We start from the raw sequence: 16,999 nt of genomic DNA, 5'->3' as shown, positions 1-16,999 counted from the left end.
CGAGATGAGCCAAACCAGCAAAGCAATTAGAACGAAGAGAGGCGCGTAGATTCGTAGTCAATGGCCGTAGAGGAATTCCATAGTGGTCATTGGTACATTGGAAAAAAAATGCTCGCACTGCCCTTAAATTTAAAAATCAGCTTCATCAGAAAAAGTGAAACTCCCATTTGAATTTGAACACCGCCGGACCCATTGCACGGCATCCTTATTGGTACTGATCCAGATTCTGAACTGTTCTTGCAGTCAATTCGATAATTCAATTTATGTTTTCAAATGAGAACGTTTGTAGCAACGGAAATAGTTGAAAATACTGTTGCAAATGTTCAGCAATCAAAGCCCAAGCTAACCACAAAGTCGGTTCATTGCTACCAATGCCAAGCGAACCTTATCAATTTTTACAAATGTACTTTATGGGTGGCAAACCATTCCTTATTTCGATATTTCTTGCCTAGATACGAGCAAAAGAAGGCATCGGATTAGCCGCTGCATCGTCTGGCATTGCGCATTAAAACCAAGTAAGAAGACTCTAGTCGAGGCTGCTCGACTAAGAGATATCCTGAACCCTCTTATCTGATATTCTAATCAGTCTGCACTTCTTTTCGACCCACATATGTACATACACACGCACGTAGTAGAACGCGCTCTGCTAACTGCGCAGTAAGCAGCGACTGCGCTTGGGCTGCGCTGCAGTGTGGGCAAGATAAGAATATAAATTAAATTATAAGAATTTATTTGTTGAATAATTTAATTTCTAGACGTACAATCTTAATTAAACTTTCAGAGCGTAATCATATGGTGAAAATGTGTGTACATTCTAAAGCACACGTCTCTAGTACTTGAAATAAGCCTTTTACAAAGGTGAGGGTGAGGGGGTGGATATAAGGGTGGGGGGTAAATTACAACAAAAATCGAAATTATATAAAATACATATAAGTCTACATTTAAATTTTGGAAGCTCTAGCTCTAAAGGTGTAGGAGATAAAATTAAATAGCTAGCTTTCGATAAGGTTTGTAATCGATAATAAAATATCGGGAGTAGTTATCGATAGATAAAGAAAAACTTGATATGCGCGTGATATTCACGGACCTAGGAAAACAAATTTCAATGGGTTCAGGGTATAAAAATTTAATGGAGTATTCAAAAAAAGGATAAACTTTTATTTTATAATTTTTAATTTTTATACCCTGAACCCATTTTCAATGGGAAATCAGGGTATAATGGTCTTGTTAAGAGTATGTAACAGGCAGAAGGAGGCATGGCAGACCCCATGAAGTATATATATTCTTGATCAGGGTGACGAGCTGTATATATACAAAAATATTTGATCTAGCTCCTTTAGTTCAAGAGATATTTCAATTCATTTTTTATTTTAAATTTTTATAATAAATTTTTAATATAAAAGTTAAGGCATAATTTTTATTTTTGGTTTTTATTATAAAAATAAAAAATAAGAATTATAATTTGATTTTTATATACAAATTGTTTTGTATTTTTATTATTATTATTTTTGATTTTTATAATAAAAATCAATTTTAATAATTAAATATATATATTTTAATTTATCAAAAAATAATTATTTTTTAATTTTTTGCTAAAAAATTATAATCGTTACGGTCCCTGTTCAAAATAATCCAGATGCAGCTTGTAACATTAAAAAAAAACCATCATTTGGGCGTAGACACTTCATTTTTGGTCACTTTTTAGAACGAGCTAACGGTACTCTAACTTTAAAAAATTATTGCTTACGCTCAAAATATGTGAAAATTACAGGGTTTTTATATGCTAGTCCTAAACAGGCGTACAAATTATTTTTGGGTCATCGATAGAGGAGGCTGCTAGTAACTTAACTATATAAATTTGAAATTTCTAGCTATTATACTTTAGGTTTCCGGTTTGCCACGCGCCCTGTGGGCGGACATACATATATCCGTGGAAGCTTTTTGGTCTTGGGTGGTCAGCCCGAATATATATACAAAATTTGAGGTCTCTGGCATCAATAGTGTCCAAGATATAGCAGAATTTAAAAAATCACTATATCCTCAGTTCCGAATTGCCACGCCCCTAATGGGCGTAGACATATTTACAATTTTATTATTAGACTTTATAGAATCATAACATTAGCTTACGCGCAGAACTTCAGGGTTCTAGCTGTAAAACTCCTAGAGATACAGTTTTATCCGATTTGCCACGCCCCCAATGGGCTTAGATATTTCCGCCATAGTTCGTGATCTTTGGTGGTCGCCGCGGATCTACATTCCAAATTTCAGTACTCTAGCTCTTCAACTAATATGATTACTGGCATATCGGAAAATGCATTTTCGGGAAAATTAAAAATTATAAATCGGAGATATACCAGAGTATGTGTTCCAAATTTAAAGTCTCTAGCTTCAATAGCGCCGAAAAAATTGCGTTCATACGGACAGACGGTTGCATTGCCGATCGCTGCGATTTGCGCGGGTCCCTTTTATTGACTTTGATTTTATGTGAGGCGGTTCGATGAGCCGCCTTACATCCCCCTTACTTATTAGAGAGATGGTCACGCTCCCCGAGGCCGCGACCGTCACGTTGACCGTGGCACCCTCGCTCCCGACGCGGAAGCGTGTCCTCCTGCGCGGTAGTCGCCGTCCTTCTAGCTCCCGTTGTACTGCCTGGACCACCTGTTCGCCCAGTGAAGTGCTGCGGGATGTATTATAAACGATCCCACCTTGAATTCTGTATTTACATCAATTTTTTTTGTGTTATATGATAATAATATAAACAATTGGCTGGCCCTGGGAGTAAACCATATAAAGATCCTTAGGCTTAAAAACTATATTTAAGATAATTATAGCTTACCTGGATCATTTTGAGTCGAAGACTGGTGCAAATCGATATAGATGGCCATTGCTTTAAATATTGGATACAAATAATATAGAGAGATCTTTATAGATCTAACGTATATCTGACAAGATCAACTGATTGTTTTCTATATACCGCGCATTGAATGAAATATTCTTATTGAATTTTAAAATTAAATTAATTAATTAAAATTTTAATTACATCAACACTTGCTGCTTTTTAGCGAACTTAGCTATACAAATTAGTTAAAGAGGATCTGGCTGCGTTTATTTATATATATATGTATAACTAGGTACGATATATTTATGTTATGAAGAAGAATTATATATGGTATTTCGTTTCGACGTTTGTTGACATGCCTAACACCTCCCACTCAGCTGGCCAAAATATGTTTCTGATTTGAAAATTGATGTTGTCACTGCCGCTTCTGCCTTTGGTGTCTGATGCTTTTCGTGTTGTTTACGGCTCTGGCGGGTGCTTTTTCCGTTTGCGACGTGATTTGCGTTTTTTCTTTCGCTCCTATTTCTTGCTACTCTTACCGCCCTCGTCCTTGCTCTTATCGGACTTTTCATCGGCCTTCTTACTGGCATCCTTATCCTTAGTGTCCTTATTCTCTTTATCCTTGCTATCCTTATTCTTGTCCTTGCCATCACTCTCAATTGACTTCTTTCCCTCCTCAGCATCGCGATTAGCCAGCTTGTTATTAATCAAATTGTGCAGAGCGATTATCGAACGGACCATGGACGCCAAATAGACTACCAGCATCTGATCGTTGGTCTTTACGTACATGGTTCCCGTGAACTGATCGTTGGTTATATCCGGCAGAAGGTTAAATATGTCCTGCAGCTGGTAGACAATCTGATGGTTGATGGGCATCTTGCCTTCTCCGACGCGCTGTAGATACTGTTTTATGTCACGCAATTGCGCATTTAGGCCTTTGAGACCCATTAGCTGGTTGGTGATTTTTTGGGACAGGCTGCCAACGGTGGTGTCCTTAATATCACGCAGCAAATGCTCAACGCCCACTTCTTCAGCCTCCTCGGCACCAATCTCGCTTGGCACATGCTCGAAGGTTTTGGTAGTGGGCGATCCATCGTCATGCACCTCTTCAACGGATATATACGCTTCTGTCGGAAGACCCAGATCTTTTGGCTTGGCGTCTATGATGACCAGTACAGAGTTTGGACAGTAGCGGCGAATCAGCTCGTTAATTGCTATATCATTCTGGTGCAGCTTTGGTCCAGTATGATACCAGCCCACAACGCGCTCGCGTGCGTTCACCTTCTTGAACATGCCATACATGTTCTCCAAATAATCGTGATCCAAAAACCACACTGACTTGTCCTTGTCATCTTCATCAAATGGAACTGGATGGCATTTGGGTGAATTGTACAAATGGCTAAATCATATTTATAAATGAATGTATCACTTACCCGCAAAGCTGTTAGAGACATCTAGTACACCCTTGGAACGCCAGCAACCAAGGAGCACGCCTACGACGCGCTTCTGGTTTCCAATTTTACCCATGCGATTGAAGTGATCCACGACCGACAACAGAACCAGCGGGTGGACAATAACTTTGTTTACGCTAACCTCCAGCGATGGCATTTTGAATTTGTGGCTTGATTTTTAGTGTTGGGGACTTCCTATGCACAGCGTACTATGCTTGTGTTTTCCTTAATATTTACTTGCAGCAATTGCAACTTTTGCTACGGTTAACAATTAAGCGAAATACCGAAATGACAAGCAGATTCTTCTTCTTTCACGTGTGTCTAGAGATGAGTGAATATCGAGTAAGTCGTCCGATATCGTTTGCATTCGTGCTATCGATTAGTTATATACAAGAATAGTTAGAGAGTTAATGGGAATCGATTATTCTAAATACCATTGAAATTAATTTATAAGGTATCAAGATCCTGTGATTCTGTATATTCAAAACAAATTTTACGTATAGATCGAAGTATCGATATATTTGGGTAAGCCTTAAGATTTACTAAATCTAAAATATAAATTTGCTGGATGTACTACGCGTGAATAACAATAGTTATAATAACAAAATTCCTAACAATTGATATGCCGTTATCGTTTCCTCGCGTGAATGTGTAGTTGTGGAGTGCTGTTTCTGTTTGCCCTTGGCGGCACTGCACGTACACAATAGTCGTGCTCTTCTAACACATTGGTGAATCCAAAGGCAATACGCGTTGCCATATCGTCGCTGTGGAATTTCAGAACTGGTCACACTGGTAGTCGTTGCGCGAGAGAAATTGACAAAATATCAAAAGCAATTAGCAGTTTGAGTGCAAAAGTGTTTTATCTACTCGCATAGTTCAGTAATGCCATTTATTTTGCTAGAAGTGATTGTCGTTTGTATAGTGTAGCCAACTGATATGATAAAATGATTGTGGTGCGACGATGAGGTAATTGTTTTCGCTGCCGTTGCTTGCTGCGTTCGTCTACAGTTTCACGCACACACGCACACGCAAGCACACGTCCAGTTTGATGGGCGGCCGCAGCGTAATCATCAATGAGCAACTATAAAACGAGGCTGAGGCTTCGATGCGCGTGTTGTTTACAAATTGTGCATTGCATTTTTTTTTTTAAATTAGGGTGCTTATCACATATGTGTAAAACTGCTGCCTGTTCCGAAAATCTGTTTAATGGAAATAAAGTTAAAAACCTGCTAAGAGCCAAGTAAAACAAGAGCCAAGTCTCAGTCTCAGATTCAGCTCGTAGACATACTCATATTCACACACATGCAAATGCATACGCATACACTGAAGCAATGACATACTCACGCACAAATACATGCACACGGACATACAGTTTTACGCTCTTTTTGTCTACATACGTCTTTTACTTATCTCGTTTGTAATCGTTTTGCAGCCATTCTTATGTGTCTCTCTCTATGTAGTGTACAAATATTAGAGCTTGAGAGCTGCTAATTAAATTATAAACACACAGAAGCGTTAAACAGTCGTCGCCGAGCAGCCAGAGCCAAACCCACGACCCCAAAGTTTGGCCCAGTTCTATTTGCACTAAGACGACGACGAGGAAAGAGAAGTAGCAACTAAAGTAGAAAAGACAGGTGAGCGACAAGAGAGTATAAATGAAAAACAGTGAATTAAAAAAAACTACACCTAGAAGAGTTCAATCAATCAATGAAGCTCAAGCTCAATGAATGATGCATGTGTTTGTTTTTGTTGTTACGCAGCTTTCACCAAATTGAGATCTAGTTTAATTTGGCAGTGGCCACTGCATCTTGCAGCATGTAGAACAAAGAGACCAAAATAAAAACAATATTTACATACGCATTTCTGCAAGTCGTAGACGAACAAGAAGAAAACTAAGAAGCTGCTCGAAATGTCCTTCATAACGAATTTGAAGAAGGTCTTCCACCTCGGCGGCGGTGGCGAGGCGAAAAAGAAACGCCTCTACAATAACATCAAAATGGACACCGACCCAAAGGAATTTTGGGAAATGGTTGGGGAATTGGGCGATGGCGCCTTCGGCAAAGTCTACAAGGCCCAGCACAAGGAACATAAGCGGTTCGCAGCCGCCAAAATGTGCACCCTCGAGGATGAGGAAAATCTAAGTGACCACATGGTCGAAATCGATATACTCTCGGAGATCAAACATCCAAATATTGTTGAGCTCTACGAAGCATTCTCTATCGATGACAAACTCTGGGTGAGTCATAGCAATGAGCATGCTAATGTGCTGGCATTTGTAAGAGGTTAGTTAGGGAATTGACTGTAACAGATTAATGAGTAATGAAAACAAGTTTATACATACTCCATTGCTTGAATCTGAATCGGAATTATTATTGGATTGTAAAAGGGAAAACCACAAACCCCTGAAACTCGAGCTCCAAATTGGGCTGTTTATGTTGGAAAACGGTTTTCATCTATTACATTTACACAGCAATCATGGGAAAGAAACTCTATAGAGCTGCATATAAGGATTGCAAGTCTCTAACAGACATGCAAATATAAATATTGCTAGATGCATAAACGGACAGACAGACGGACTTGATTCGACTTTATGGGTTCTGCCGCGGCCCATTCGGCCTGTTGCATTCATTTTTATAAAAACATACCCTGATTTGCCTTTTCCAAGGGCGGTCTGATTGAAAGACGGTATGAAATGAAAAAATTTAGTTTACTGGGAATACGGAACACATAAAATACTTTCTTACTGGTTATATGCGTTATTAGTCAGTTACTAGTCAGTATTATTCAGTAATTTTATGTACGCATACTAATGCATGTGCTGTATTTAAAATTAATGAGTAAAATGACTGTCTTAACTTTAAAAAAATATAAAATTGAAGCGCCTTTTATTTATAGATGCTCATTGAATACTGTGACGGCGGGGCCTTGGACAGCATTATGGTTGAACTGGATAAGGCATTGACAGAGCCACAAATCGCCTATGTGTGCAAGCATATGACCGAGGGTCTTTCATTTCTACACAAGAACAAGGTCATACACCGAGATTTGAAGGCGGGCAACGTGCTGCTCACCATGGAGGGTGGAGTTAAGCTGGGTATGCTGACTTTAAGTTAAGCGTGTTCTGAATTAACTGTCCTATACTCCTCACATGCAGCTGATTTTGGAGTGTCGGCCAAGAATAAACACACAATGCAAAAGCATGACACGTTCATTGGTACGCCCTACTGGATGGCCCCAGAACTTGTACTGTGCGAAACGTTTCGCGATAATCCATACGATCACAAGGTCGACATTTGGTCGCTGGGAATCACACTTATTGAGCTGGCGCAAATGGAGCCGCCTAATAGCGAAATGTCGCCCATGCGTGTCCTGCTCAAGATACAGAAGAGTGAGCCGCCCAAACTGGATCACCCGAGCAGATGGAGTAAGGAATTCAATGATTTTTTAAAAAAGGCTTTGGTCAAGGTGTGTAAAGTTTATTTCTACCAATGAAAACCAGTAAAACTGATCTGCTGTGCGTATATTTCACTCTTTCAGGATCCCCAGCAACGGCCCTCAACAGAAGTGCTGCTTCAGCATGGCTTCATCAATTGTAATCTGGATGCAAAACCGATCAAGGATCTGTTACTCGAGTACAAGGCCGAAGTTGTCGAGGAGGTCGTCGATGATGAGGCTGAGGTTAGCTATACATTTAACTACTCACTGTGATTTTTTTTGTTGCCAGCACAATTGCACCTGTATTACATCCAGAGCTAGAAAGGACACTAACTCTCTATATTTTGTATATCTTTTTCTTACACGCTGCCTCCTTGCCCCGTCTACTATGCCCAATCAAAACAAAAATCAAAATAACTAACTGTGCGATACATCTCTTTATTTATTTGACTCCGTAAATTTGCCGGGCTTATTTTGTTATCGTTTTCTGCATTATTTATTTTTGTGTGTGTGTGTTTATAAAATTGATTTAGAAGCTCAAACGCCAAGAGAAGCGGCGTTCACTCTATCAGAGGGTTGGTAAGTCGTTCTACAGCAACACCCCGACAGCCGTACCTCCGTCCTCCAGCGCACGCTCTATTTATATTAAAGTTATTTTGTTTTATCAGCATTGCCAAATTTTTATCTTGCTTTTTATAGTCGCCTTCAAGTGGCAGTCTTTTAGTTCTGTTTCTTTTCGGATGTCACCAACACATATATAGATATATGTATTTATTTATATGTCGCATTTTTGCTTCTGATGTTCTTATTTTATACAACGACTCATTGGCAAACAACATTTTTCCACAAAAATTGATTTTAGTTTGAAATGATTTAAATCTGATTTAATGTAATACGTGGGGCTTTTATACTCTTCAGCGAACCATTTTTATAAAACAGTTTACTGTATTTAACTGATGATATATTGTTTTTTGCCTAGGAACCCCGCAACTCGGCGCTCCAGCTCGACCTGGACGATGACTCTGTTTCGATGCAGAGTCAAGACATTGACAAACGTAAGTGTCTATCAACCTTTTCGTATTACGCTTGTTGAGCTTTTGTTTTGCATACGCAGTTCCAGGTACACCTACATCCATTTCGCGGGATTCCAAAGAGCAATCCCAACCAAGTAGCAGTCTACCAGCAGCTGCAGCAGTCGCAGCGGCAGCAACAACAACTACAACAACAACAACAACACCAGAAAAACCAAACCAGATCAAAGAGGAGCATTCGCCAGCAGTATCCGATACAGCCGCTCCGCATACCAAAGTGCCCGCACCAGTGCCGCCAATACCACCAGTGTCGGATAAACAGCAGCAACAAGAACCACAACCTCAACTACAGCCCCAGCCACCAGCTACAGCCGTGCAAAAGAAATCGAGTGAGGACATTGCAGAAACAAATGACAAGTCTGATGCTGAGAAAAAGGTGAGTAGTCCTTTGAAGACTTGCTAATGGCCCAATTTAATTGTCTAAACCGTTGCCATAGCACTTCATCAAAAAAGAAAAAGGCAAAGCGCCTCCGCCGCCATCAGCAGCTGCCGTTGCTGCTACAATTGCCAAGCCACAAAGTACTCCCGCATCGGAAGTGGAGACAACAGCGCCGCCTAAGCAGCCGCCAGGGGCCACAGGCGGCATTGAAGTGACCATTGGACAGGACGGCGGGGAGCCCAAGTCACAGCCACCGTCCCCGACCGCCTCTTCCATCATATCCGTGCAGTCCGTAGCCTCTACGGGCAGCACCTCGGGTAGCGCAACGGGCGCTGTGCTCAGCTCCAGTACCTCGTTGATAACCATCAACAGCAGCGATGCATCGTCTGCTCTGCGTCAACAGCAATCGGTGCCGCCGCCATCGCTGCCACCGACACAGACGCAGCAGCAGCAGCACTTGGTGCTGCCCAACAGCCTTGAGTCGGTTAGTCAAATAACGGTAGTGACAAGCACCCATCCGCCAGTGATCATTGACAATACACAGCCGTCATCGCTAATGGCGCAAAGTGAGGTGATAATTGTGTCGAATGATTTGAACAAGAGCAGGCACATGCATGAATCGTCCACTGATGAAGATTTCCCTTCATTGGACGACAGTCTCGGAGATCAGGTGAAACAGTCATCCATGATACTCTCTGTAAATGAGCGTCCTGACAGCGGCATAGCAACAGCTGCGGCAGGTGCTGTGCACGCACGCAAGTTGGACGAGAGTGAGGTATTGATTGTGAGTCCCTCGTATGCGGACGACGATTCGGCGTATAACACCGCTTCAGGCAGTCATGAACATAGTGATCAGCTCATGGACACCAGTCACGTGTCTGTCGTCACCGTAGGCGATGAGATCATCAAGGTCAAGGATAGCAGCCATCAGGATCTTAATGATTGCAGTGATATCGGCAAGCGCCAGCATGCCAATGGCGTTGTGCCTGAGGATGTGAGCATCATTGTGAACCGGTTTAAGCCCGGCCAAGAGCAAGAGAAACGCCTCTCGCCTGACAGCAGCCTCGGCTCCGGGTCAAGCGAGAATGGCTCCGTGCGTGAAAAACGCGGCGTTGAAGTGCTGATAACCAGCGGAGGCGGCGATGCGGACAGCATTGGCACCAACACTAGTCAGGACAGTCGCAACGAGGTAGATAACAAGCAGCTGCACACCATGATGCCCCCGCCGCCTCCGTTGAATAACAACAACCGCAACAACCTACATCAGCAGCGGCTGGCGCTGTCTATTGATGAGGAGGAGGAGGCGGACGTTGTGGTTATACGTCAAAAGCCGCGCATGCCGGCTGCTAAATCTGCAGGCATTAGTGGACTCACCAAGGAGGAGATCGAGCTGCGCAATTTGCGCAAGAAGACACGCAAGCGCACGCGCAAATTTGAAATTGATGGCGTGCAAATGACCACAACGACTAGTCGCGTCATCTATGGCGATGAGGATAACGGACGCATCTACGATGATCACGACTTCCGCAAACAAGAGCTGCGTGAACTGAAAATGCTGCAGAAGCAGGAAAAGAAGCAGCAAACCGAGTTGCATGTCAAGGAGCAGCTGGCCAAGGAGCAACAGGATCGCCGCTTTGAACAGGAGCGCATGTCACTTGAGAAAACCTACGAGACGGACATGGAAACTCTCGCGCGTCAACACAAGCAGCTAATCGAGAAGACCGAACAGACTCAAGAGAACGAGCTGCGCAGCTCTTCGAAACGTATACGCTCCGAGCAGGAGCAAGAGCTTAAGATATTCCGCGAGAATCTTAAGCAGGAGATCCGTTTGCTTAAGCAGGAGGTCGATCTGTTTCCCAAAGACAAACGGAAGGATGAGTTCAAGCAGCGCCGCACAGCCATGGAGCTGGATCACGAAGAGAAGGAGCGCGCGTTCCTTGACTCACTCAAAGAGCGACACGAGCTGCTGCTGCGCCGTCTCAGCGAGAAACATCGAGATCACTTGGCAACCATCAACCGCAATTTCCTGCAACAGAAACAGAATGCCATGCGCACGCGCGAGGCTCTGCTCTGGGAGCTGGAGGAAAAGCAGCTGCATGAACGCCATCAGCTCTCTAAGCGGCATGTTAAGGAGCTATGCTTCATGCAGCGCCATCAAATGATCGTACGCCATGAGAAAGAGCTAGATCAAGTAAAGCGTATGCTGCAGCGCAAGGAGGAGGACTTACTTAAGAAGCAAACACTCGAGAAACGCGCCCTGCCCAAGCGCATACGGGCTGAGCGGAAGGCACGTGATCTCATGTTCCGCGAATCCTTGCGCATCTCCACAAATCTCGATCCTGAGATGGAGCGTGATCGCTTAAAGAAGGTAGGTTAACAACCGATCAGGATTAAAAACAACTACTAACTGGAGCTTTTTCTTACAACAGTTCCAGGAGCAGGAGAAGAAACGCTACATGCAGGAGGAGCGTCGCTTTGAAGTCAAACATCAAAAGCAGTTGGAAGAGCTGCGTGCCACGCGTGAAAGCGCCATTAGGTGAGCGAACGCGAATGAAACGAGAGGACCGCTTTATAATTCTTACTTACCTTGCAGAGAGCTGGAACAGCTGCAGAACGAGAAGCGTAAGGCCCTTGTTGAACACGAGCATGCAAAGCTCTCGGAGATCGATGAGCGTCTTAAGGCCGAGTTGCGAGATTGGCGTGAACAGCTAGTGCCCCGCAAACAGGTGTGTATGCGCAGTTTCCGCTTTTACTTTCAACTCTCACTCCTCTGCTTGTCTCTATCTGTTACGTCCCTTCCGCACACCTGACTCTCCCAGTCCCCTGCAAGCCAGGCTACTTTTATCACAGCGGAAAACTGTCTGCCTCATTTTGTTGGTGTTTTGTATAATGTACAGTTGCGTGTAGTTCTTCTACTTTGGTTTATCTTAAGTTATTTCTAAAAACTTGTAAATATTATTATTTATTGGTTAACGGTGGTGTTTTGTGGTGTCCTGTGCTACCCTTGCTGTCCTTCCCATGCCCTCTGACCTGACCCCAGTCTTTCGCCTGCCCGTTCTTCCAAACTTCACAACGTTATTACGCCTGTCAGTTGAGCAATAATTGATTGTTTCACGGCTTACAACTTACTTGCTGATATCTCTGCCATGACTAATTTCACATTATCTATGAGAAATGCATTCTAGTGCGACAAAACAAATTGTGACTCATAAACTGATTGAGAAGATAGCCTTTAAAGTTGATAAGTTAATTATGACTAGCAGACATTTCGTATTGTAGAGGTTCTTGAAAAATTAAAATGAAGAAAGCTCCTGCTTTCTGTTAGACGAAACTAATTTGATTTATACTTCTGAAACTCCTTTCCTTATAAAGAAAATGCTCTGTTCTAATCGCGCTCTGCAGGCTAGAGGACTTTTTAAATGACATGAGGTCGCAGCACAACGTACATAAATATAATAGTATTATTATATTCGAAAGCAAGTAAAATGTTGCTCAACTGCAAAACGTTTTGTGTTTGGTGAACCTAGCACCACCATCAACAACAATAACTACAGCAACAGCAGCACGAGCAATGCTGCGATCCGATAATTCAAATGATATATATCTTGAACAACTTTTTCTCTCTCTTTACACCTCCACGAATATGCATACACTTTGGTGGCCTACTACTCTACCTACTCAATACTACCTACAAAACTAAAAATATATATATAACGATATACTTCCGATATTGTCAAAATCAATGCTTACCGCTGTGCTTTTCAACTACTAACCCATGCCAAACTACCAATTGACCGATTGGCTGGTCTCGGGCCTTGCATGTGCTAACCAAACCAACTTCAACTTTGACCTCGACTGCGGCAATGTTCAGCGACTCAATGTCCTGATAAGCGCCGCCATCGATGAGCATGAGAAGCGCTACGGCATCATAGCCAACCGAAGCGAGTTTGAGAACCTAGAGGTGGAGCTGCCCTTGAGGCTGCGCGGTATATTCAATGATCGATCGGCGCGACTGTTGCCGCGAAACACGTTCATCGATCCGCAGCAGCTGCCCCGGTCGCGCTCGTCGCTCTTGATGCTGGGGTCGGGCGGTGGCCGGGGTAACTTCCGTGGCTCAGCGCCCGATTTGAGCCGCAGCGTGCCGAGCACGCCGATCATGCACAAGCATCAACGGGCTCAAATGTGCAGTGACATGATGCTGCCCGAGGAGGACGGGGACGAAGAACAAATGAAGCGCGCTAGTGTGGTCCCCTTGCCGGGAGCTCAGCCGTTGCGTTTGATTACAATGATGCCGCCAAGTGCGACGCCGAATGAGCTGGTCAAGGTGGTGACCCCGACGCCACAGCTGAACAGCGCAGACGAGGCGAGTGTGAAGCCAGCGATGAGCACGTTCAAGCAGACAGCAGCCCCGCCGCTACCGAAGACACCAGAGGAGCTGGGTCTGGTAGCGCATCGATTCGGACGACCCGAAATGCCAGAGCCACCCGTCGAACTGCGCATACATGAGGGGCCCAAGCTGACAGCTCGCACACAGCACTTGCTGCACTCCACTTCATTTGCGATCAAGCGTCCCTCGCTGGCCAGCCGAAGCAGCGGGCGCTCCTCGTTGGGCAGTGCCCAGTCCATGTACAATATGCACGAGCTGAGCACGTCGACTCGCTACTGCAGCGACGCCGAGCTGATCTTCGATGCGGGACTGAAAGCAGCCGCCCTGCTGGATGAGGTGCAGCCGCAGCTGCGCTCCACGCTGAAGCCCAACCACAACGGCAGCGTCACAGATGACTTCTACCACGATTTGTATGCGACCAAGTACAGGCTGCCTCGCATAGCTCAGCGCCAGCTCAGCTTGGACGACGACACATCGGCCGCTTAAAGATCGCACTGGAGACTATATATTTATATATAACAACCATGTTTACAATATCAATATCTATCGAGTCGCCTCATCTAAGCAGCATCTCCTAATCCACCTTACTAATTCCTAAATGCGCTATATTTTCCCTTCCATTAACATAGCTTGCTTTTGTTGGTTAACACACACACACACACACACACACACACACACACACACACACACACACACAGAGACATAGCACACACTCATAACTAAACATACAGAACTATCGAGATCTTCGAAATCTAATTTTTGCCAATTGCCATTCAAAATTGCCAAAGTTAATATATATATATATATATATATATTGTTAATTAAATAATCGTTTTGCCTATGATGCCAAATAAAAAAAATGGTTTTGTGCGCGGGCTTCGCCTGCAACCGTTGCGTTCCATTTAGCAGTATTATAAAGCATAGAGTACTTAGACCAGAAACAGAAAGAAAGAAAGGCGAGAAATGTAATTAGAAAACTGTAAGATAATACTTATTAAACATACATCATACACGCACTCCATACATCATATACATGCCTGCCATATGTATATGTATGCATCGATATTCACTATTTCACATTAACACAAAAACAACGCGCGATACAAAACAGAAATGATATTAAAATCAAAAATCAAAAATGCCAAAATTATGTTAAAATCAACATTTTCTTGCCGGCTCTTCTATTCGCAAAGCAACTACAACAGAGGCTGCAACAAGAGGTTAGTTTACGGGCCAGAGAGCTCTTAACACTATACTATCTAACTTTAGCTATCCTTACTTACGTACAAAGCATTAGTAGAACTTAATTAGCAACTAACATGCATGCCAAATATCAAATTCAAATTCAACTTTTGTATACAGAATCTGAAACTTTTTTAGTTGGATGTTGTGTGTTTCAAATTCTTTGTTGCGTATGATCCAACATGGGTGTTGTAAATTCATGAATGACCATTTACTCTTGTATTTCTTACCGTGATCAGCGTTTGGAAGAGACATTCGCACAGCAGCTGGATGAGATGGAAACCTTGTACGGCGGCGCCTTGATCGTTTCTGTGCCTTCGGATACGCTGCAGCGCGATCACTTCACGGGTTCCACGCGAAGCAGCCTAAGCTCCTATTCCGAGGGATGACTTCCACCAGCAGCAGGAGGAGGAGCAGCAGCAGCAGCAACAACTATAAAACATTTGTCAGCCATCCCCAAAGGCTAATGGGCTCAGTCCCAACTATATCTATTTATATACAATATATCTAAATATATATACATATAATATATATATATATATATATATATATATATATATTTATATATTTATATATATATATTTATATATATATATATAAAATGCCAAGCAGCGCGTCGTTCGGGTAAAGCAAAAATATGTGTGTCGTTAAATTTAAGCATAAGACGTAATATAACTTTTTTTGCATTATATTTTAGCCTACTTATTCTATCACTCTTACTTATATATATATATATATATATATATATATATATATATATATATATATATATATATATATATATATATATATATATATATATATATATATATATATATATATATATATATATATATTTATATATATATATATATATATACTATAAAGCAAATAGCATCTATAAGGTATATATTTATATATATATCTATATATGTATCTAATTGTATGTAAAATGCTATCAAAACTTAAAAATATTTAACAAGAAACACGAAATAAGAAAATCAACCCACACACAAATCTATTGTTCACCTTATCGCTTTTGTAAATATATTTACATAACTTTTTATTATTCACACCTGATGAGAAGACCATATATGCTTACATCCATATACATCCAATTATCACTGAGTATGATATGACATATGAGAGTTGATCAAAAATAATTAAGAACCATCTAAACATATGTTGAACGAACTTCTTTATACCCCTGCAGCGTGGTAGAGCTGAGAAATTATTGAGAATTGAGAAAGAGCACTCGAGCGGTGGCTGACCTTCAGACTCTCCCTCTCAATTACTCTCAATTGTAAACGAAAACTTATAGTACTCAAAAAGGTATAATGGGGCCCATTTGGAGAATTTCATAATTTCACCCAAAAACGAGATATCTACTGTTTCTCGGTGCGCGGAGGGGTACTTGGTCGGAGATGTAGTAAACAGGCTACTAAGATCATATCACTAAAAAAGGTATCTCCCACTCTTACGTACTTTCCAGAAGACTCCACTAGAGAAGGAGACGGAAAAGACACTCGAAGTTTTACTGAACCGATTATTCTAAATTTGACATTAGCCGTCACCCCGTCTAAATACCACGCCCACATCTTCAGTCCTATACCATCCATACAATAATCTAACCCTAAAATAAGATACAAAATTTGGAAAGCAAAAGAGAAAGAAGTAATTCATTTAATTAAGAAAGAATGAGAGAGACAATGATAATGAGAGAGAGAGAGAGAAAGCAGGCTTTGCATAGCCACTGGAGTATGATAAAAGATATTTATATTTGTAAAACTTTATGCTTATATATAATATATATATAGAAAAACAACAACAAAAAAATAAAATATATATAAAAAGGACACAAACGATTGCATTGACTTAACCCGGTAACCTTACAGGCTCAACACGATTTCCAAGGGCAGGCATGATATACTTCTACATCCACTAGGAAACTGGGACATCACATTCGGCTATATAGTGTTTTTTATAAATTGAGTAATAACATACATATATATGAGTCATGTTTGGTCTATAAACTTGGAATATATACGCTTATAGACAGCTCCCGTGTAAATATAAATTCGTTTTGGCGTTCAGAAAACACCCTATAGTTCTTTAGCCTTCTAAAAATTGACTAAGAATCCTATATCAACGTTTGAGGTTCGAGGTCTATAAACTTACAATCTCCCATATACATAT

The 16,999-nt window shown here is 41.8% G+C and overlaps 2 protein-coding genes across 10 annotated transcripts; one reads left to right on the top strand and one right to left on the bottom strand.

Moving 5' to 3' along the window:
* Positions 1–3,011: 3,011 nt before the first annotated feature.
* Rpn8 (regulatory particle non-ATPase 8) lies at positions 3,012–4,930 on the bottom strand. Its single transcript, XM_018012081.2, has 2 exons — positions 4,273–4,930; positions 3,012–4,206 (listed from the first exon to the last, which is right to left on the bottom strand). The coding sequence occupies exons 1-2, from the start codon at positions 4,445–4,447 to the stop codon at positions 3,359–3,361; spliced, it is 1,023 nt and encodes a 340-aa protein (XP_017867570.1). The 5' UTR covers positions 4,448–4,930; the 3' UTR covers positions 3,012–3,358.
* On the top strand, positions 4,679–16,665 carry Slik (Sterile20-like kinase). Of its 9 annotated transcripts, XM_089471854.1 has the most exons (14): positions 5,040–5,256; positions 5,723–5,924; positions 6,051–6,526; positions 7,186–7,384; positions 7,445–7,755; positions 7,828–7,968; positions 8,259–8,300; positions 8,705–8,780; positions 8,840–9,192; positions 9,254–11,563; positions 11,625–11,731; positions 11,789–11,921; positions 14,776–14,802; positions 15,064–16,665. In XM_089471854.1, exons 3-14 carry the CDS (start codon positions 6,200–6,202, stop codon positions 15,211–15,213), a joined length of 4,176 nt encoding a protein of 1,391 aa, XP_089327980.1. In that variant the 5' UTR covers positions 5,040–5,256; positions 5,723–5,924; positions 6,051–6,199; the 3' UTR covers positions 15,214–16,665. The 9 variants fall into 9 exon arrangements, with proteins under 9 accessions (XP_089327977.1, XP_089327975.1, XP_017867562.1 ...); XM_018012073.2 differs by lacking the exons at positions 14,776–14,802; positions 15,064–16,665 and adding an exon at positions 13,067–14,295 and having other exon boundaries at positions 5,039–5,256; XM_089471852.1 differs by lacking the exon at positions 8,259–8,300 and having other exon boundaries at positions 5,041–5,256.
* Positions 16,666–16,999: the final 334 nt, after the last annotated feature.

This window comes from Drosophila arizonae, chromosome 5, assembly GCF_054131065.1.
Source record: "Drosophila arizonae isolate 15081-1271.41 chromosome 5, UAZ_ARI_1.0, whole genome shotgun sequence".
Taxonomy (NCBI): Eukaryota; Metazoa; Arthropoda; class Insecta; order Diptera; family Drosophilidae; genus Drosophila; species Drosophila arizonae.
The sequence above is the reverse complement of the archived record's forward strand: the minus strand, read 5'-3'. Positions and strand labels throughout refer to the sequence as shown.

Bases quoted from the DNA above. Each gene is read 5' to 3' on its own strand.
- Rpn8 (XM_018012081.2), bottom strand. From the start codon at position 4,447: ATGCCATCGCTGGAGGTTAGCGTAAACAAAGTTATTGTCCACCCGCTG. The intron at 4,207-4,272 runs GTAAGTGATACA...AATGCCATCCAG, and splicing joins TGTCTCTAACAGCTTTGCGG to TTCCATTTGATGAAGATGAC.
- Slik (XM_018012073.2), top strand. From the start codon at position 6,200: ATGTCCTTCATAACGAATTTGAAGAAGGTCTTCCACCTCGGCGGCGGT. The intron at 6,527-7,185 runs GTGAGTCATAGC...TTTTATTTATAG, and splicing joins CTATCGATGACAAACTCTGG to ATGCTCATTGAATACTGTGA. The intron at 7,756-7,827 runs GTGTGTAAAGTT...TCACTCTTTCAG, and splicing joins TAAAAAAGGCTTTGGTCAAG to GATCCCCAGCAACGGCCCTC.